The 22,536-nt window shown below is 45.5% G+C and overlaps 1 protein-coding gene across 19 annotated transcripts in view; it reads left to right on the forward strand.

The window, feature by feature from the left end:
• nbeaa (neurobeachin a) overlaps positions 1-22,536 on the forward strand; it is a 75,911-nt gene that overhangs the window by 15,549 nt on the left and 37,826 nt on the right. For all 19 annotated transcript variants that reach the window (XM_078106563.1, XM_078106566.1, XM_078106568.1 and 16 more), the window contains exons 2-10: positions 6,413-6,644; positions 8,915-9,015; positions 10,774-10,869; positions 11,095-11,216; positions 13,163-13,289; positions 14,518-14,637; positions 15,793-15,939; positions 20,928-21,125; positions 22,064-22,197. In XM_078106563.1, coding sequence (XP_077962689.1) covers positions 6,413-6,644; positions 8,915-9,015; positions 10,774-10,869; positions 11,095-11,216; positions 13,163-13,289; positions 14,518-14,637; positions 15,793-15,939; positions 20,928-21,125; positions 22,064-22,197 — 1,277 coding nt within the window. The remainder of the gene's footprint in view (positions 1-6,412; positions 6,645-8,914; positions 9,016-10,773; positions 10,870-11,094; positions 11,217-13,162; positions 13,290-14,517; positions 14,638-15,792; positions 15,940-20,927; positions 21,126-22,063; positions 22,198-22,536) is intronic.

Raw genomic sequence — 22,536 nt, forward strand, 5'->3', positions numbered from 1 at the left:
GATCATTTGAGCGTAACCTCTAGAATTTCCACTAATTGAATCATCAATAATGTAACTTCGTATTGCTTTCTTCCATAATGCATAATGCTACTCTGTCGTTTTTACAGGTTTTATGGTGAAGGAAATCATTCAGGGTCCACTGCACACACACACACACACACACACACACACACACACACACACACACACACACACACACACACACACACAACTGCCTTGCTCGTGGCCCAACCCACCCTCATATCCCCAGTGGGATTCATGTAATTATTGTGATTTTGCAGTGTCTGATGTGTGTGTGTGTGTGTGTGTGTTGACTCCTGAAACTGCTCCGCTGTGATTTCTGCACCGTGCTTCACTCTTCGCCCAACGTGAAAGCCCCACATTTTATGGACAACAGCTCTTCACTACGCTATACTCTCCATGGCTGATCACATTTATATTGCCGACTCGTGCGAGCGTGTGTGTGTGCGCGTGTTGTCTCTGTGAACCAGGTTTCCTGATTGTGGGGCTGCGTGTTGTCCCATCTGTGCAGACACTGGTACAAAGGCCCATGGGAAATGCAGTCCGGCACACTCCCCCGTGTCTGCAGGCGACACTCAGTCAACATGTCATTGCTGATTACAATCACAGACACATGCTCGGCCCGTTTCCACCTTCTTCTTTTCCCCTCCGCCACTGCTTCCCTACTTCTTCTGTCACGCTCACTTTCACCGCAGCTCACCAACCAGTTTCAACTAATCCTTCTGCGTAACAGCCAATTACCTGATTAATATGTTTTTAGGATTCTCAAGTGAAATGTGTAGTTTAAAAAATGTAAAGACAACAATCGATTGTGACAGTTTTATTTGACCAATGACCCAAATGATCAATTCATCAATCATCATTTTTCAGTGTTTCAGCTCAAATAGAGCTCACACTTTAGGAAAAACTATGATTAGGAGAAGTTTATCCTGAATATGAATGTGAGCCGGCTCCAGAATTAGCGGCTTCTTTTATCGATGCTGTTGAGCAGAAATGAGGTCATGCAGAAAACCGAATGTGGATTATTGAGCGTTTAGAGGCCAGTTGAGCCCCAATGTAATCCATATCTTTAAAGAGATTTGCTATGGTCATCATCGAGGCACTAACCCCTCCACTGCACAATGCACGGCTGTGAGCAAAAAAATGGATGTGCAATCCTGATAAGAACGCACAACAGCTTTCAGCCTCGGCCTCGCACTCATTGTCTTGTTTTGCTCCATCGCTCTCGCTCGAACACACACAAACACACTTTCTTGTCACTGTTTTCTCTTCCCTCCAATCTGCTTCGACCTGCAGTTTGCACCGTCCTTTCTCCTGTTTATTTCGTCCCCCTCTCGTCCCCTGTTTTCTTTTCTCCGCCCCTCGCTCTCCTTCAGTGGTGCTCTCCTGCGCTCCGTCGAGCCCTCTCGGCTAAGCGTTAAGTGTATAATCTGCCATCTCATGTCTAGATGGGCCTCTCGTCTCCTCACTCGCTCGGCGCACAAAGGGACTGAATGGCCGCGGCTCACTCAGTGGGACACAAATGTAATGATCCACACACACCTAACAAACAAACACACACACACACACACACACGGGCATGCGCCTCTCCAGCTCCCTCTCAGGGGCTTTGAAGTTGCATATTGATGAGGCCAGCTCCAAAGGCTCAATTGAATGTGCAGAGGCAGAGGAGGCGCCTATTGACCGACCACTCGCCTCTCCGACCTGTCGTCTCTGACAGCGGTAATGAGCAACAGGTGCCTCTTATTGCCGCGTTTCGGGCGGCGAGAGTCATCCAATATTCAACAGTCGGTCGAGGTAATCGGCCAGCGTAATGGCTCGTTTGATGGGCCACCACAGCACTGCATGATGCTCTGTGGTGGGTCTGCCTGACATTGTTTTTTTCCGCTCATTTTAATTAACGTAGTTCATTAGCGTCGCAGTGAGGAGGTGCCGTTTTTAAGGCTCAAACAAATTAGGTCAAAAATAAATACATAAGATAACATAAGGAACAAGTATTTCAACTCTGAGTATTTGCTCATTGTGTAGCTGTCCGGCTTTGAATTCCCCATCAGCGTTCCCATGGAATTGTTGATTTTGTCGGTGGCAGGAATACGTATAAAAAGCCCTTAAAACCACCAAAGGGCGCAAGGACTGTCAGCGACTGTCGGGGTGAACGTAGCGGAGCATTTAGCTGCTAAACAGATATTTCCCTCGAGGGTCAGTAGAGTCTCCAAATGAATGATGATGTTGCTCTGTAAATACTCACTGTTTGCCACATGAAGTTATATTAGGTGATCGCAGATTAAGCCGGCAGATTTTTAATCAGCCACTCCTTCTACAAAGACGTCTTTTAAAGTGTCAAGGCTACGAGAAATGAGTACTACTACAAGCACAAGAACAGCAGACATTTAGACCTGACGCAGGGGTCCATCTCAGCGGCGGCGTAACCATGACAGCGTGACAGCGAGCCAGCATGCATTACACCAGCACTCTGGCACCGAGGCGGCTCAATGGAATCCAGCCATCATTCATTTTCATTTTTTACTCTCCTCTCATACTGCGACAGATCAGAGCGTCTTCGGTGGAAAAAAAAAAGGAGCCCCCCCCCCCCGGCCTCGGTGCGATGCGGGACCGTTCCCGAGCAGTGTGGCTGGTGAGAACGAGTCAGACGCACAGAGGGAGCGTTTGTTTTACGGTTTTGGCAGGTCGAGGTGGCTGCTGATATAAGCTCTTCCCCCCCCCCCCACGTCCTCCTCAAACTCTCAGCTCCAGCCAGAGGGATGCTGAGTTGGTGCCAGCTTCCTCCAGGAGCTCTGTGAGAGCAGCACTGCAAAGTCGGTCAGAACTAGTGAGCACAGTGAGGAAAGGTCACGCTCGAGGCCGAAGCTTTGCACGAAAAAAACCCATAAAACACGATCGCCACAATTGGAGAGCGAAAAAGACCAAGCCATGTCAACACGAGTTGATTAGCCCTCAGTGATAAATCCAGGGGAAGATATTCTTACGTTTCAGACCCGCTACTCAAAGTGTTTCAAGGTCAGTCATGAAACGCTCAAAGCTCTGGAGCAAGAAATGCAGTTTTCGTAGCTGATGTTCTATGCGCAGGAGGCACAGCACATGCAGACACACATCCATTCGCACCCACATCCCAGCCTACAGTGGGCACCTGTCAAATGTTCACAAAACCAGGAGGAATATTGATTGCGGTAAAGAGGTTGTCACTTCCTTAGCAACTGCTTGACGACGCAGTTCCTCCCCCCCCCCCATCTTTTAAAGGAATAAAACATACAGACATGAGCGGCACTTGGGGAGCAATCAGTGTCATAGTGCTTCCAAAGCAAATGTCTTCAACCACTTGCCAAGCAGACAAGTGAGGTCAGCGCTTGCCTTGGAGGAGAGGGGGAGGAAGGGGTGGCACTGCCAAGCCCCTTTATCCTAAGGCGGTTGGCATATTGTGGGGGCCCTGTTTAAGTGTGCATGTCCTTTTTAACCACTGCGATTTGAGTTCGGGGCGGAAACGGCTTCTTGTGCGTGCTCATTCACGCGATCCCTCGTCCCTTTTGTGAGGACTTTGAGATTTGACATCGTGGACACGCGCCGCCGGGTGAAGGAAGGGATCGGGGGGGTTGCGAGTGTTTATGCATAACAAGCATGTTCCCCTCATAAAACTAATTAGCAAGCTTTTGTCCGCGCGCAGAGCGGCGATGACATGCCGCTCGAGTGCGCTCAAGCTGCTCGCGATCAACCTTACTGCCATCTAGTCAGCATGTTTATTCATACATCAATTAAAAGTCCCACTCGAGCCAATAACGGGCGCGGAAATGATCCATCGTTTTGATGGAGGCAACTCAAAATGTAGAATATGTATTCGATGGGAGTGTTTGGGAGTTTTCATGTTGAAGGATATTTTTTTTCCCACTATCTTTTTTCTGTCTGATTTGTCCTTTCTTCTTGGAGGCCCCTGATGCTCCTGGTCCAGGAGCCCCTACTTGGCAGAGCCACCAAGACTTAGGCTTGCCTTCCAGATGTTGTTTTCACCAGCTGTAGTAGTAGCCATCTCCCGCTTCTCCCTGCACCTGCTCTCCTTTTTGTCTCCTCAAAGTTGGTCACGAGAACCCAATTTGTTGCTGTCGTTTGCGTCACCCCTCCCTTCTTGCTGCGATGTTTTGCGCTCGGGTAAAAAGTGCGAGCAAAGGGAGGTAGTTGCTCGTGCTGTACGCATGTAGGAATGTCCTGGGGTTGTGTGTGTTTTTCGCTGCGTACCCAATTACTCCAAAGAATATCCTCTCTCCTCCCCCTCTCCCCCTCTCCCCCAAGCTTCCGCTTCGTGGGATATCGAGCCCCCCTTCAGACAGGCAGGTCATATAGATGCTGGCGGACGCGGTGGTCCCCTGCGTGCCCTTTAATTGGGAACCTTGGCGGAGAGGGGAGAATTCGATGCAGGATGAATTAATCCCCCCGCCCCCCTTTTATTCCGTGCCTTGTTGCCGAGGTCCTCTCTAATCTGTGCCAGTGCGTTCGCAGAGTGCACAGGATCAATTCACTTCAGAGAGAGAGAGAGAAATGAGATGCCATTATTCTTTGCAGAGAGAGTAAAGGGACGAGGAGCTGTTGGAACAATATGGAGATGGTGCCCTTTAAAACCTGATTAATCACAAGGTGACATGAGGCAAACCTGATGCAACACCAGAACCTCGACCTGAGAGGCTTCAACCTTCACAACCTTTAAGTCTCACTGCGGCTGAGGCCGAGCGTGTCAATGGGCCAACAGGTGACGAATGTTGGTGTTGCTTTCAGTACTGTTGTGTAGTATCGAAAACGCCTTCATTTACCCTGATTTCATTTGTTCTCCGGCAAGGTGCTCCAGCATGCATCCGGGTCGGGGTCTGATTCTTCTAAAGCACTTTTCCATCCTAATTTAGAAAATAGGATTCGGTTTTCACATACAACCATCGAGCGTAAATGTGAATACGAGGTAGTCACAGCGACTCCTGCACACCGGTTTGTGGCCTACGGTTTTGATGCTGAAATATTTTAAATGTTGTAATTGACCTTCACGAACTGCAAACCCACTGAAAGTCTAAAAGTTGACTGTACACGCCGTGGTGGCTCGCCCTAAAGCAAACCCTGCTGAACCATCCTTTACAAAATGAACACCATCCTGTATTGAGGAACAGAGGAAACAAGCTTTGAACCACATCCAGCGGTCATTGTCAGCCAAAGGAGTTTGCCCTGTTGTCATGGAGATGGCTCGGCTTTAATGGTTCAAGCCAGCAATGCGTTCCACTCTTGTGGTAGGGAAGGAAAAAAAAAGGAAAAATCCATTTCATCAAGGTGCGGGTTAGCAATAGACAGATAATATTGAATGAATTCCCAGCTGTAGTTTATTTAAAGATGTTTCATCACAAGCAGAATCAACTTAGTTCCAGTTTCCATTCCTGACTGGATGCAAATCGACCGCGGCCCGACACCACTCAGCTCTTCTTCCCTTCAGGTAGTGGGAGACTACTCGCTCCTTTTCGTCCCAGTGGGAGAAATACCGTCCGTACTGGAGTTCTCCATCACTTTCCCCTCTGCCGCCTGTGTAAAGGCCGCGTTCACACTCCCATCCGGCATCTTTTTATTTCTGCTCGTGAGCCTCGTTCCCGTCTCGTAACCTGTTGCATTTTTCTCTCCCATCCGATTTAATAATCTCAATGGCGCTCTCTCAGCTTGGTGGTTGCCATGGCTACCGCTCCTGGATAGTGTACTATGCTGAAGGTGAACTGCGGGGTATGCTTGTGTTCCCGCAGTGCCAGTGTGTGTGTGTGTGTGTGTGTGTATGCTTGTTGAGGCTTATTGATATGATGGCTCTACTTTCAAAAGTAATTGCGGCGCACCGGCCATTACCGGCCATTTGCACCCTATTTCAAAAGTCTGATGTCCTCTGTCCTCCTGAAAAAACCCCGAAATGTGTATTAGTCAGTGTGCGTGTTTGCCCGCATGGTTGTGTGTAGATCTAAAGGAGTAGAAGGGGAGAATTTTCAAGGCCTGCTGCTGTATTTTGACAGCGATTGCAGTTCTCACAGTAGAGTGCTGTGCTCCTCACATTAAAGAGAGAGCAGAGGAGACATGGTGTGTGTACATGCGTGTAGATGAAGGACATATATTGGTTGACCCACCCCTCCCCCCTGCCGCCGCCTGCGGCAGAAGAAATGCCTTCCTAACCAGAATCGGCATCCATCAGACGCCAGGCTTACCTCAGACAAAAGGTTAAATGCATCACTTAATCATTCTCTCTCTCTCTCTCTCTCTCTCTCTCTCTCTCTCTCTCTCTCTCTCTCTCTCTCTCTCTCTCCTTTTCTCTCCTCCCAATTGCTTCATCGCCGCTCCCCCCCCCCCCCACCCCCCGCTCCTCCCACTCCTCCAGCTGGTGGGTGGCGAGTTCGACCTGGAGATGAACTTCATCATCCAGGAGGCGGAGAGCATCGGCTGCATGGTGGAGCTGCTGTCCCACTGCGAGGTGACGTGCCAGGCCGAGATCTGGAGTATGTTCACCGCCATCCTCCGCAAGAGCGTGCGCAACCTGCAGACCAGCACCGAGGTCGGCCTCATCCAGCAGGTGCTGGTCAAGATGAGCACTGTGGACGACATGATAGCAGGTGAAGCAGCCGGATGCATAATGGCAGAAGAAGATACGGAGGGCATCTTATGTTCAAATGCAGATACAACCTTGCATTCAATTAATACATTTCCACTTTACTTTATATATATATGTTAATATCGTATGACTGTTTCCCTAAACGCACACGCGTTGGGAGATGGAGTTGCTGATTTTGATATATATTATGTTATGGTAAAAAGGTAATTTATTAGCCTCAAAATGTCATTGTGGGACATATTTTCACAAATTATTCAATCAAAAGGAAAACTTCAGTTTTATTTCAACAAGTAAGGCAGAAGCTAAAAAACAGCAGGTCTTAAGGCTGAAGATTGAAACTCTTTCTGGCTGAGAAATAAGGATCTCTGTTACTTCTACAGTGTTTTAAATTGGGTGAAGAAGCGTTTGCTTTATTTGACTTTACCATTTATCCTTGTCAATAAGAAAAATGGTTCCATTTATACGACTCAAAGTGGGAAGATTTCTTTCCCTCCCTTTTGGTCTTTTACCCTCCATAACGTAAGTATTTAAAATGTGAGTGTTTGCCCTGCAGTTGGAGTTCCATTAAAGCCCAGCGGCGCTGCAGTTGTAGAGTAATGACCCCAGTATGTCCCGTGTACGCTGTGATTTGTAGAAGAACATTTTTTCACCCCAAAACAGCCCGTGACCCGCCGTCTCTTTACATGATGCGGCTGACCTTGACTCCCCCTCTGATGGGGGCCTCGGTGTGCTTGTCATTCCTTTCCCTCCTCCTCGGTGTCCTCTTTGTCCTACCGGCTGCTGCAGGATAACGTGCTTTGTAACTCCTGACGTGTTACGGCTCGACACAGCAGAGCATATGCATAAGCATAAGTCAATTCCGTGGCAATTCCCTCAGACTCCCCTTCTGAACCGTGATTCTAACACTTTTTCTAAAAGCTATTTAAAATGCCCTACATGGATTGATCGGACCAAAAAACAGAGCTTAGGGGTTTTGAATCTAGGACATTGTGTGTTGCGTTTCGCTCTCACACCGAGCACCTCGGCGAGCTGGCCCTCTGCTTTATTCCCCATCGCTGGGCTCCGGCTAATGAAATACTGTGGGAAGGCTCTATTCATATCCAGCAGGCCTAATGGGAAAGAAGAGCCTCCGTAAGCAGATTGCCTCGCTCGGAGAGGACGGCGCCGCAGCCATATCGCACTGATCTGTTGTGGCTTTGTAAATTGAAAGCCAATGAGGCAGTTAGGTAATTTGGACTAAACAAATGTTCTTTTAACACGTTGTAGTTTTTCATTATCTGCCAGATCATTCGGAGAAAAAAAAACTGTTTGTGGCTGACATTTTGACTGTTGGAGTGAACAAATTAAAGAAAAAACATGTTGGGAGATAAAAGAATTTGCTTTCTTGGTGAGAGTTATCTGAGAAGAGGGATGCAACTCTTAATATGTGTATGAGAAATATGAAGCAGGAGCCAGCCGGAGATTAGCTAAGCTTCCCATTAGAACGACAAGCAAGGGAGAAAATAGTCACTTATTAGCTAAGACATATTTTATCTCTGTCCCTTTATAAGCTGCTCTCTGGCTAGTGTACCTTTTTATATTTAGACTACAAAGAGAACCTGAGGTGGCCTTCAAGTAAGCTACTGTAGAAACCTATGTAGACATAGTAAGCTAACAAAAACCCAACAATTCTTAGAAGGTTATTATACACCTATGAAATCATAGTTATGAATGTCATTTTTTATTTTGCCTACTGAATCCCCATAAATCCAGAGAATTTGTCCTTCAGATACTTTTAAAAGGCAGCTTTTCATTCCTGGGAACCCAAACCACCTTGACTATATATTATTAACTTTCCATAAGATTTAATCATTTTGAATCTGTATCAGAATATCACCCATTTACTCTTGTTAGTGTTGAATTAGTTTTCTTTTTGCCGCTGAGAGAACTTAACTCTCTGTGTGTTCGGCCTCATATCACCTGAAGTACTAAGATCGATGGATGAAAAGGCAACACGAATTTACAATTTGGCACAACCATTCAGGTTTTATATGTTTGGTAATGCTGTGCAGACCAATGCTCCACATTCAATGTTACGAGTATTTTGTTTACAGCTGGGAGGTCTTGAACATGATTGTATTTTAACTGCAGATATTCTTGACCTCACCTTGATTTATCAGAGAAGTAAAAGTCGAAGGCTGACTAACAAACACAACCAAAATAACACACACACACATACACACGCAGGCGTTGTGGATATCTCACTATCGGCCTCCTTCTGTGTTTCCTCAGACCTCCTGGTGGACATGCTGGGAGTCATGGCCAGTTACAGCATCACGGTGAAGGAGCTGAAGATGCTCTTCAGCATGCTCAGGGGAGACAACGGCATCTGGGTGAGTCAGTGGACACTTGGAGGAGTTTTAGAGGGAGGGTGCTAATCAGTTTCAAACATAAACATAAGAAAAAAGTGGAAATGTAACTTTACCCCATTCCCAAATGTTGTATTTAAAGTTTCAATGCAAATTCATATTATACTAGATTATTTACATGTATCTGTGTATGTGTTTTATTCATTTTTGATTGAAAAAGAGAATAGATAGATTCACGTTGTCTATTTGCTGCCAGTCGTACACCATTAATTGTCGGGGAAGCTAAATTCATATTAAAACTAGATTAATTATACAGCACGAGCTTGTTTGTATGTCATTAGTCTGGTTGTCACTTAATTGCCTGGCTGTGCTAATAGACAAGAATACAAGCGGATGGGTGTGTATCTATATGTGTGTGTGTGTGTGTGTGTGTTTGGATTGATTTGGGTGTGAATGTCAATACAAGGGCAATTCAGCATATGTTAAGCGTATTTCTCTCATAATCAACATTATAAATGCAACAGAGGTTTGCGTGTGCTACTTTTGTTAGAACGATAGAACCATGTTAAAAAGAAAAAACACAGCAGCAGTAATCAGAGGAGGTAAAACGACTAGAGTTTGGTATTGTTTTTCTCCCGGCTATTCCCATCGGAAAAGCTTCTCATTTCTTAAGCAAAACATCCTGCCATTTATTCACTTCCTATGTAACCACCATCTTTTCTCACTCACATCCGGGCTGCCCCTCAGGAGTAAAGGCGTTGCTTGAGGGCTCATTTTCTCTCTTCTTCCCCTCTGTCAGACTTTTACCAGGTACATGTAGATTCCACTTGGCCCCAGTATCTCCTAGAAACCCCAGAAAAGGTCCTTCTGTGTAGAGCTGAGTTGGCATTTTCTGTGGTTGTGCGGTTACAGTCTGTGGACGTAGAGCAGACATAGTTTGATCCGTAAGCTTTCTCCCTCGCTTAACCTCATGAACCACCTGCTTCAAGCCGCTGAAAAACCCAACTTGACACTGTTAATTGTAGAATTTTGCCCAAATGGCTTCTAAAAAATGAGAAAAAGGCCTTACAGGTGCAGATTTGTGCCTACTTTTTAAACCTGTCGGGTTTAATTTAACTACCTCTTTGTGAGGTTAATTCAGGAGCTGAGCGCTGGCAGTGCTTAGTAAAAATTCCACAAACATTCCTGCCTCCTGTCGTCACCCCGCCTGCTCCCTGCAGCGTGCTGATTGGCCAGTCCCAGAGTTGAGTTGGTGTTTTACCACCAAACTGTGGACATTCGGGATGCTTCTGTAAATCTGCTCACTTGTTTGGCTTGGTGTGATGTGTGTTTCCAGCGACACCCTCGGGCCCCTTCTCGTCAATCTCCCCTTCCACTCCAGGACGACCGCAATCAACAACCCCCGATCACTGATCAGTGGTCCATAGCCAGACCATCATCCATCCCTCCAGCTCTCTCTTTCTCTCTCTCTGCACCTCCTCTGTGGACTAACACCCCCCTCCATCCACCTCGCTCCTATCAATTCCTCCACCCTCCCCCTCCAGCAGTCTCTAGAGACAGATCGATAAAGGGTTGCCACGGTATCGACGAGATGTTGTCCAGGGAGGGTGGAGGTGATTGAGGAGTTATAGATCCGGTGGGGTTGTGGTGGTGCAGATGTGATGTCACACAGAATCTCCGGGTTATAGTCCACCCCCCAGCTCCCCCCCTCTCCCCCCGATAATCGGCAGATGGCACATATTATTTACACTCTCCCCTCTCCCGTCCTCTCCTCTCTTTCAGCCGAGACATGCTATCAAGCTCCTGTCGGTGTTGAACCAGATGCCCCAGAGACACGGTCCTGATACCTTCTTCAACTTTCCAGGACGCAGTGCAGCGGTGAGGCTGATAGTGAATATGACAAATGTATTCTTTAATGCACCCAAATGCCTACAGGCGCCAGCATGCCGTTTGTTTTGTTGCAGTCCGTCAGCAAATCCCAATTAGCACTTCACCCTCGCAAGCGAGTTCAATGGTGAAATGTGAAGTGAATGACTAACTGAGTGGTTTATTGATTGCTATAAACATGGGCGGGATCTGATGCGTTTGTGCTCCTGCCCCCAGGCCATAGCATTGCCGCCAATTGCCAAATGGCCTTACCAGAACGGATTCACCATCAACACTTGGTTCAGACAGGATCCACTGAACAACATCAATGTGGATAAAGACAAACCGTACCTCTACTGGTAAGCAGAACACCGTCCATCTGTGGACTGTTATGTAATGAAGATCCTAGTCGCTTGGGGAGTGTCGTAAAAAAATCTCCTTTTCACCAGTTTAATACCGTACCGAGTGTTTTTATTGGACATAGATATCGAATCTATTTGCCCATGACACAGGTTTATATATTTTGCCTGTGCAGTTATGTCAATGTGAAAACAAAGATCTTTGCGTCAGTCCCATAGGATCACAGATGAAGGGTTTATTCTCCGAGGTACCAGCTTTTCTACCGACAGAACTCAATGTAGTTCAGCTTTAAGAAACGTGTTTGTGTTATATCAGAAGTTTACCTCATGCTGACCCAACAGACTGCCCCTCTTGCTTCTGCCATCACTATTGATCCAGGCAAGGAAAAGCACACAGCGGAATGAAGTAGGAGTCAAAAGGCGTTCTGGTTAAAGTCAAAACATGAATGACAGAGGTTTGAGGTGAGCGCACTGTACATCACAGTGCCAGAAAGCTGCAGACTTCTGCTGCGGCCGAACCCTCTTCCACAGAAGCTGTCAGCGCTGGAAAGGGATGTTGATTTAATACTTAAGTACACGTAACCGAAGATGTTTAAGAGGATGCCCATGATACCAAATACGAGTTACAATGAGCACAACAGATTATTAGGGGCTTGATAAGATTTGAAAGCCTGATTGTGGAGCCAAAGCAAAGCTCATAAGATGTGCTTAGGATTGTTTCATCCGGCTAATAAATTCTCTGATATATAATGAATAGTTTAGCGCCATTTATATATTTTATACATCTGACACATGATAAACATTTAACTCATCTGAATGACATAGAATGGGAGGCAGACAATGAATTACAACATACATTTAAATGTCGTTACTCCATTGTGAGTGTGCTGCCTCCACTCGGACCTCGCCCGTCTCGTCGCTAGTGTTGTTAGCGCAAGCCGTTAGCCACTACGAAGCTTTATTGGCTTTGACCTTTTTATTTAATTGAACTCCTTTACCCCGCCGCTCGGCATTCTCGCTCCGCCCCTTCGCTCTCTGACGCTAACCAGCTGCGTCCTCCCTCGACCACCCCCACCCCCTCGCGGTCAAACGCAAATTCACCATGAGCCGAGACGCTTCGAGGGAGCTACGCCCGTCTACAGGCGTCTGTTTATTCCCGTAGCATCGCGGGGATGAGCTCTGATCGCGTAGAGTGTCGGGATGTAATCCCATTGCCTTAGTTACCGTTCGTCGCGTTGTCATGGTAAACGTGGAGCGGTAAAGTGAGGATGCCCTTCCTCCCCCCTCCCACTCTCCCCTTGCCCTGGTCTTATCATCCTCCTCCAGATGCAGCTGCTTCCACAGCCGCCTGTCCCACAGCAGCCACGATAACACGCCGTGTTCTCTTCTAACATGCACAAATTCACTTGAGAGGGATTTATATCTGCTCTCTGGCTCTGCTTCATGTGTGATCCTTCTGGGCCTTTTTCAGAAGTGATACGAGTGTTGTTGTTTTGGGGGAAGAGGCTCAGCTGTGAGAGCAGATTTTACCTGGAGTTTTGCAGTGCGGGAAGTGGAACAGTATTTGGGGGGAATTGGAGGAATGGAGAGTATTTTTCCACCAACCTGTGACATGGGAAAATGCTTTAAACTTCTTCTGACTGGTAATGGCTTAAACAATGTGTTTAGAGTGTCTAGAGTGGTTTGCATGTGTTTTTTCTGGTAAGATTTCACCTTTTGCAGTTGTAGTGGAAACCAAAATACATATATTTCAAAAACTGCTGGTTCGACGAGTCAAACCAGAAACGGATACAATTAAATAATTTACTGTGCTTTTGTTTATCAACCATGTAAACAGTACCACCATTATTTTGTATCTAGAGCCCACAGTGATGTGTACTTAATGAAACACTTCTTGGATTGATAAGATACTAACATTACTGTAACTCTATCTGATTCCCGTGCAGTTTCCGCACCAGTAAAGGAATCGGTTACTCCGCTCACTTTGTGGGGAACTGTCTCATCGTGACCTCGTTGAAGTCGAAAGGAAAAGGCTTCCAGCATTGTGTGAAATATGACTTCCAACCCCGCAAGGTAGGAAAACACACACTTGCCAAACCCCTCTAATGAACCTTTTTTTTTTGTCAGTGCAGACTTCCGTAGCTCTGTTCCTCCGGAGTGTGTTGCTGCCCTCTGCTCCATCTACCCTTCACTTACTGGGAGTGTAGATAAGGCCTGTCAATTAAGACCTGTACACTGCCCCACTACTGTACTTCTTTGTCAGCATTCTGCTACTGTTTTACACATACACACACACACGCACACACACACGCACACAAATACTTGCACGCACACATTAGCACACATTCACTTGATGAGACGGCCTTCTTGCAGTATTTGCTGACCCAGTAGAATTTGTACACTGCCTAACAAAGTTCCCAATGGTTCAATTTGATCAATTTATAAGTGACCATGTCTCACAGCATTTTTCCCACTATATCCACCTTGTTAATGTGCACGCGTGTGTGTGTCCTTGCATGTACATGCGGTATTGTTATGTATACACAAGCAAAAGATGCAAGCTTCTCTTTCTCCCCCACGCAGTCTCTCTCCCCATTGTCTGGTCTCTGGGGAATCTGTTTATTGTCAGGAAAGATGCTTTCTAGTCACGCACACACTTATATGCACATGCACACCCTTAAATGTACATGAAGGGTGAGTAAAGGCAGAGTTTTGGAGGAGTTCTGGCGAAAGGATGATGTTCACACATTGTAATCTTAACGCTATTATAGAAGGATAACCCTGTTGGAGCAATGTTCTCCGTATTCAGTGGCACAAGTTTTACAAACAAACAGCAGTACTAAAAGTCTAAAATGAATTGTAGTAATAAATAAGGGTAAAGAGTGAAACAACACAAGTCTGTAGTTTAGGCAATACACTGATTTAATGAAAAGTGCAATGTACAAAATAGGTAACTAAATCAATAAACTGTCCACACAATGTAAGACATGGAAATACTGTAGTGCTACATAAGGCAAAGAAATGCATTAGTAAAACATGTAATAACACGATGAGAAGGAAAGTATAAATCAATTAAAACAGTTTACATCCAAAACATCAGAATACCTCAATAAAGATAATTGTTTTGAACAAGACTCCCACTTATATTGTTCCTATATAAAAGCCTGAGGGAAAACAAACAAACAAACAACTTTCAAACTTACGTTCTCATTCTTTAATTTGGTGCAATCTTGCATATTTATTAGTTTTGCATTTTGTTTTGATTCATCATCCTCTCTGAATGTGTTTTTGTATTTTCCAGTGGTACATGATCAGCATCGTCCACATCTACAACCGCTGGAGGAACTCAGAGATCCGTTGCTATGTCAACGGTCAACTGGTCTCCTATGGCGATATGGCCTGGCACGTCAACACCAATGATGTAAGACATTGCTTATTTGCTTATTACAGACTTTGTTTTGTTATGTGCGATCTTTATGGGGAATAATCACGATAACATTAAATCGAGGAAGGAGGAGATGCGGGTGCTTTATTTATGAGTTTATTATTCAAACGCTTTTGGTGAGAATTAGATTTTTGCAACAAAATCAGATCTATAAATCAAAAGGTTTTTTTTCTCTCCAAAGAAATCCGTCACTGGCCCGGCGCTACACTTCTCTCCCATCGCGTTATTGGCAAACCTTTGAGGTTTGCCCTTTGCATTCGTCCGCTGTGGACGAGTTGCCCTTGGGCCCCGTTCCAGCGCTGCTCCCTCAAACCCCCAACTTCTAACTTTTCCCTTCAGCAGGGCACAGGTAGCCTGACGTCTCCGCGGCTGCAGCGCCTTGATCACACTTCCTTCCCACGTTTGCTCTTGACATTGGCTGCAATTACTAAGAGCGGTGTTATTTTCTGAAAGGAAATGCCTCGGGGGAAAAGGTCTTATAGTTATCAAGGCTCGCCGATAGACGAGGAAAATAACATCCAGCACGCGAATGATGGAACAGGTGTGAACATGCGTTGATGCTATCAGGGGTTTGCTTTGTCCCGGAGGATGAAGATACAAGACATTTCATAACTTTAAAGAAGCAGGAGTGAGAAGATCTCATTGTGATAAAGGGTATTGCAGGGAGGAAGTAAATGAAAGGCGGGTCGACTGAAGGTCACAGCAGGTGATGGCAAAAAAGAATGCAATCAAAAGTTAATCAGCCACTTCATCCTTCACTGTAGAATACCACATATTTATGACCACAGATTAAAAATGAATAATTCCTTCTCCCTGAAACATCTTCAAATGTGAGGATTAACACATCTTAATAACATTTTCCTCTCAAAGGTGTTAATGTCTCCTGAAAGTGAAAAAAACGACAAAATCCACAAGTGGACATGTTACATTTAACATGTGAATCGTTTTAAACGTCATTAATCCTGTAACAGCCTCTACAGCAGCTTTTACTTAAATGTTACTTTTTTTTTTAATTAATATTGCAACTGTCTATGTAAACTGTCCAAACTGTTTTTTCAAGACAGCTCAGAGAATCAGAAATGTTACAGCTCACATTTTTCTTCTTGTGCTGTGCCCTTTTTTTTTTTACAGAGCTACGACAAGTGTTTCTTGGGCTCATCAGAAACTGCAGATGCCAACCGGGTGTTTTGCGGTCAGCTGGGAGCCATTTACGTTTTTAGCGAAGCCCTCAACCCTGCTCAGATCTTTGCCATTCACCAGCTGGGCCCAGGATACAAGGTGAGACATTGTGCACGTACGCCCTCGCCGCCCACCGTACATCCTCAAGGTTGTTGTACCGGTACTGTGCGTCGATGTCACGCACTGTGAAGAATACCCCCGGCAACGAGAGGATTTCATTGTCAGTGCTGCTTAATGCTTTCTTTGACCGCTCAGCGAGGAGTAGTTGAGGCCATCAATCATTCGTGGGCTGTCGGATGCAGAAGTAGCCCGTGTATTGGTGCCAGGGTGCCCCTGTGGTTGGTAGCTTGAGTTGTGTTTGTCACTTGACGTATGTTTCAAATTCTTATGGTGTAATAATCCTGCAGCATGAGTTTTCGTGACAAGTATCGGTGTACTGTTTGTTGCGTAGGCCGAAGCAGCGGTTTCTATCGGGATTTATTCCCATCAACACAGCTAGTCATGCTTTAATTGTGTCCATCTGGTTTTATTTGATCTGTATATTTTTTAAACTAATGATCTTAAAAGTGGATGTTTTTACAAAAGTATTTTGATCTTTCAATGTTTAGGCTGGTCTGGTCAAATCTGCTTTGGATTGGCAGAAGGTAGACTCACACTTCATTCATTTCATTTCATTCATTTGTTAAATGACATAAATTAAGTTGCAAACAGCTTCATCAGAGCTCATAATGTTCAGGCGTTACAGCGATATGCGTTTTTTAAGCAAATCCTGGAGCTATCCCCCATGGAAAAAGTACTGCTCTTTGCGATATCACCAAACTAGTATTGGAGTATTAGCTCTTGAAAGAAACTCTCTTTATTGGATTAAGTTATAAGGCAAATCTACTTGTATTACTTGCATTACTCTAAACAACCCTTTTTTTAACCAGAATACAGAGACATCTACAGCGATAATATTCAGTGCACACGAAGCAGAGGTAATCAATATGTAAACCAAAGCCTCACAGTCATACTATAACCTTGATGCAACACATTTTATTGTCCATAACCGAGCTTTTGACAGGGGGCTGTCTCGTCTGGGTAATGTAATGGGCGCAGGAACGTTTTTCATTTTGATCAATTCTGCTTCTGTCAGCAAAGTCATCAGCGCTATCGCTGAGCTATACGTATATACAAGTATAAATTCTCAACAATGGATTGTAATGACGTGCACCTGGAAGATGGTTGTGAGCGAGGGTGGTGGCTACCGTGACAAGCTAATTTTGCAAAATCTTATAGGCCACCTGGATTTTATTGCCCGCGTTATAGAAAGTTGGAGGGGATGAAGCAGATGGAGATTCAGAGGGAATAACGACAAAGTAAAAGCTGAAACTATTGCTAAATACGCCTCTGGAATAAGAAAGTGATGTCTGGAGTTTGCAGTTTACAAGTATGTGAGGGTGCCTTTAATGAACCTTTAATGAATAAACATCACTCTACCTTCTTGTCACGCTATAGATTTATTCAGACGAGACATCACAACGGCACCGAGCACTTTAAAAGAATCATCCCATCCTCGCCTTTCGGTCCCGGGTACCGGAGACAGCTGAGATGTGGCAACACCTCGCCAGCTGTCGGCTCCTTGTTTTTGGCAGACTCGCCCGCTTCGGGCCGCTTATAGCTTGTTTATGAAGGTGTCCAAATCTGTCGAGATCTCAGCACCACGCAGGGACACCTGAAGCTGCTGATGTGTGGTAAACAGCTGCTGGTATTTCAACAGCTCCTTCGAAGAAAAAAAAACACAATCGAATCGGGAACTCGCTTTGCACCACCGGGACTCGATAAGGTGACACGCGTAGAGAAACGCAGCGACGACATGCAGAAGTAGAGCATCGCTCGTCCCTCTCCATCCCCTCCCCCTCTCGCGTTATAGACTGGAGCGCTCTCGTGTTGCTCCTAATGACTGCGAGCTTGGGCTGTTTCTCAGGCCGTGAATACTGATTCCTCTCTCCCGTCACAGTACACAGCTTCCTGTGGCTGATCAGTGGGATGATTGCCTCTCTGCGTGGTGCAGAATGGGCTTCTCCGTCGCCCAGAGGAGACCATTAAACGGCTCAGTAGTTTCAAAAGCCGCTGGCCTCGGCGCGCGTCTCGTAATGATGAGTTTTTTCTTCTTCTTTCGGTCGACTAAAGGAGAGCGCCAGTGGGACTCGGCTTGTGTCGCACAGCTGTCCTGTCTCAACGCGGAGTGGAGGCCCGTCCTTGTTACCACGACTAAACACGGACGAGGACGCGCTCACGTGACGATCTGCACAACGATTGTTGTCCTGTTGTTCCGCGCCACACGTATCAGCATACGCGCGCGTGTGTGTGCGTGCATCGCTCAGTGCAGCCTCTCGGGATCATCCGCTGTCAGCGTTACTATTCAGTAATGAGCAGCGAAAAACGCAGACAGCCACTCTGCTCGCTCCGGCGAACAAGCAGTCGGCACGGCGAGGCTGTTCAAGGTCTCACCGCTCGACGCGGCTCGTGATGGCCCGGCGCGCCCTGCGTGCTGAAGGCCTGTGGACGTGCGCAGTTCTGAGCTTCCAAACCAAGAAGGTGGACTACAGTCCACCTTTTGACATCTTGTTTTCCAGCGTGAGCTCCGCTGGAAAGAACGTTTTTTTGTCTCTTTTTGTCTTTTTTTTCTTGTGTGTTGTCTTCTGTTGTACTCACATGTTGAGTGTGTCGCTGCTTGCACCCATCATGGTCCAGATTTCCTCAACAATCTGGCTTCAGCGTAATTAATGAACCGTATTGAGTGTCTGTCTGGACACCTGCATTGTGCCTTTGTGCATCTTAAATGTGTGTAAGATTCTATAAAACTTTCGTTCTGTGCATTGTAATCCTGACTGGCAAAATATCAATAGCTTTCTTAAAAGCTTGTATGAAACACCTTATTATTGTGTGATCAATTTCAGATTGTTTTTGGGCAGAGCGCTTACGCGGCTCTTTGGTGCCAGAACTAAAACTTCAAAGTTACAAACCGGTTTTCTATTCAGTAGTGAACAAATATCAAGTGATAGCCAACCCTATATTTGCACGTATGGAGCAATTCATTCTTCTGATAACGTTAATAAGATGCCAAAAATACACTTTTTCCATGTGTTGGGGGAGGACTCATTGTGGAGGTCTGGTTGACAATCATCTGTGCGTATGCTGAGCAGAATGCTGTGTGTGTGTGTGTGTGTGTGTGTGTGTGTGTGTGCAGCTGCCCGTCTATTGTTATGATTTAAAGGATCCATGCATCCATTAATAATACTTTGAATAGTCTGCAAATATCTTGTTTACTTTCAGCTTCCGGCCTTCAGTATTTAACACCGCAACATAGATAAAAGCTCACGACTACATCCATGCATGTGCACAATTGCACACCCACATTTCATACATGCACCACAATAAATGGGCTTACACTGCAGAAAAATCTTAATGAGTGTATTAATTTTGCATCCAGGCTATTCAGTAATTATTTATTGTGCGGAGGTCCCACTAACCTTCAAAATATACTAAGGAGCATTTTATTTGTGTTTGTGATTGATTATCCTTGTCTACGGCTGCAGTAGTTGAATGGATACGCTTTTTAGAATGCCGGTTTAATCAAGCCGCTGTCTAACTAACGCTGGCCTACAAGTACCATTGATTTCTCTTGTAGACAATGTGTTGCTGACATTAATGTGTGGGTAGGTGTCAAGGTTGCACTGGTATACACATACTGGTTTCATGGTATACTGTGGTACGAAGATAATCATATTATTTGCTTATAAATTGTGTTGGAAAAGAAAAAGTCACATAAGTGTTTGTTTCATAGGTGCATACAGGAACTGTAAGACGTATATTTTCTGAGATGGTATTGTAAAAATTGATTATTGTTGCAACCCTGGTAAGTGGGGTGTTTGGAAAATGTCCTTCAGATTCAGATGATGGGTTTCTACCAGTATGCCTTAGTATAGGCCTCATTTGCACCCGACCAAAAAAAAGGTAGATTTGTGTTCGCTGCACCGAGGTAGGGAACTCGCGCTGTGAAGGGGCTGCTTTCTTCAAACATCGCCGCCGTTGTTCAGTGCTCTCGTTGCTTCAGAGGGAAATTTAGTGCTGCATGGTTCAAACTGCTCAAGGCACATTTTCTGCAGCAGACCTCAGATGAAAGGTTTTTGAAGGTGACGGGCCTGCAGGCCTGTGAGCAGCCCGGGCTGCTTCATGTGCAGGGGCTGTGCAAAGGCACCTGGGGACCCAGACGCTCGGAGGGGAGACAGCCCCTCCCCCTTCCTTTTTCCTGGAGCTGCTGCAAAGGTTGACAGAGCAGCTCGCTGGCCTTTCATCTCTCGGGGCTTCGTGCGTGTATCTGCACCGCTGCCGGACACGAGCACCCGCAGACCTGTGCACACAGACAGAAATAAATAGATGTGCACAAAAATACAAAGTGGGGCCTAGACGGCACGTGATGTCTCTACGAAAAACTGTTTCAACGGTATTAAACATTTGTTTGTATGTGAGCTGAGGAGACGACATTCCGTTTCTTTCTAGTTTCCTGTGTGCAAAATGTGTCGTCTGCATTTCAGTAGCAACTTCCTTACTTCCTTTCAGTGTGAGGAAGTAATATCCATTCAAGGACAAAAATTGAAAAAACGGTCAAAGATACTTTTCAATTTCAACACAATAAGAACTCAGCAGCTTGTGGAAAAGGTTTGAGTTGGTATTATTTGCAGGACTACGGTAACATAATATACAGAAGTTGCATAACAACAATATATTGTTACTTGTATGATTTTAGTTGGTTTGCTACAGAGGGATGAGATAAATTTAGAGCTGCGGGTGCCTTCCCCCCCCCATCCGTTGGCCTTTTCCATCTCTTGTCCTGTGCTAATTGAATTAGTGACCGGGTTAGCGCTGTGTTCATTAAGCTAATGCTGGGTTGTTTACACATCCTACAATCAAGCCGACTCCATCTTTGCTGTTAAACTCGCACACACAGACTCACACTCACTCTTCTCTCGTCTTTGGAGAATTCATTTCTCTCGCTAGAGTTCCACACCACCTTTTGACATCTTGTTTCTCCATCACGGCAGAGCACTTTCAAGTTCAAGTCGGAGAGCGACATCCACTTGGCTGAGCACCACAAGCAGGTTTTGTACGATGGCAAGCTGGCCAGCTCCATCTCCTTCACCTACAACGCCAAGGCGACGGATGCCCAGCTCTGCCTGGAGTCGTCGCCGAGGGAAAACGCCTCCATCTTCGTCCACTCGCCACACGCTCTCATGCTGCAGGTCAGTGCCGCTGGACGCTGAGCGGGAGCTCGCCAGCGACCCGGGTTGTCCGAGCCCCGAATCAGTGGCAGAGTTTGGTGGGTGAAAGTAGGACATGGCATTTGTCAGGAATCTGTCGCACCCTGCCCGAAGTACTGTAGCCGAGGAGGGGTTTACCACTGAAGGACAATCTAGATGTTGGTTAAAAAAAACAAAAATCCACATTGCGATACAGTTAGCACCAATGCGACGCTCAGGTGTTGCTTGAACCATCTTGTTTAAGCTCATTGCTTTTAGTTTGCAAGCGCATTTTAATTCAATTTGCATTTGTGCATTTTATTCACGGCTGATTGCTATAAATGGTTCTTATTTGTAGCTCGTCTTGATTTCAAAGAATGTGCTTTTCCACCAGCTGTTCAGGCAGCAATTACTTCAATTCACAGATACAAAGGCGACATGTGAGTCTTATTGTATCCTAGTTGAACAGTTATTTCAATCAGAGGTCCTGCAATCATCCACAGTTCAGTTATTCGAGACAACAAACGTCAGGCTCGGAGAGTTAAACAGGTGGCATTTGCAGCACGATGGGGATTCTGAACTGACGTGTTTTGGGCTGAAAGCTAAAAGATGGTCTTGATTGCGCTACAGCATCCCCAATTCAACTTGAAATAGATGTCAATAAGGACGAGTGAGGGAAGCTAAGACGATAAACAATAATACAAACAATATATTCTGGTGTTCAAATCCCATATTGTTGCTGAAACTGTTCTGAGAATTACTATTCAATATGTTCGTAATGGTTTATTTATGTGGAGTAGATGTTTTTTACCATATGTCTGATATGATACATGTGTAATGGACAGTGAGTGTGTCATGTTATCTGTGTATTTAGACACACACGGTGTAGTATGTTACAGTATGATCTTTGTCAGCACCAACAGTCTGTCTCCGTCCCACAGGACGTGAAGGCCATTGTTACCCACTCCATCCACAGTGCCATCCACTCTATAGGAGGCATCCAGGTCCTGTTCCCTCTCTTCGCTCAGCTGGACTACAAACAGCTCAATGACTGCAGTGTGGACACCACAGTTTGGTGAGTGATCTTCCAAAATAACTGGAACTCAATGAAGACTGTGAATGTGTATTTGTGGGGTTTTCTCCTGGAACTCTGAGCTGCTTTTTCAAAGGTGTCAAGTAACGAAGTACAAATACTTCGTTACTGTACTTAAGTAGAAATGTATCTATACTTTACTGGAGTATTTATTTTTCAGACCACTTTTTACTTCTACTCCTTACATTTTCATGCAAATATCTGTACTTTCTACTCCTTACATTTTCAACAGCCTTGTTACTTCCGGCTTGTCGCAGTTCAAAAACACAAACACCAAAAAACCCTATCTAGATTAATGGCGCTATCCGGACAGTGAATTTG

This window comes from Gasterosteus aculeatus, chromosome 7 (genome assembly GCF_964276395.1).
Source record: "Gasterosteus aculeatus chromosome 7, fGasAcu3.hap1.1, whole genome shotgun sequence".
NCBI lineage: Eukaryota > Metazoa > Chordata > Actinopteri > Perciformes > Gasterosteidae > Gasterosteus > Gasterosteus aculeatus.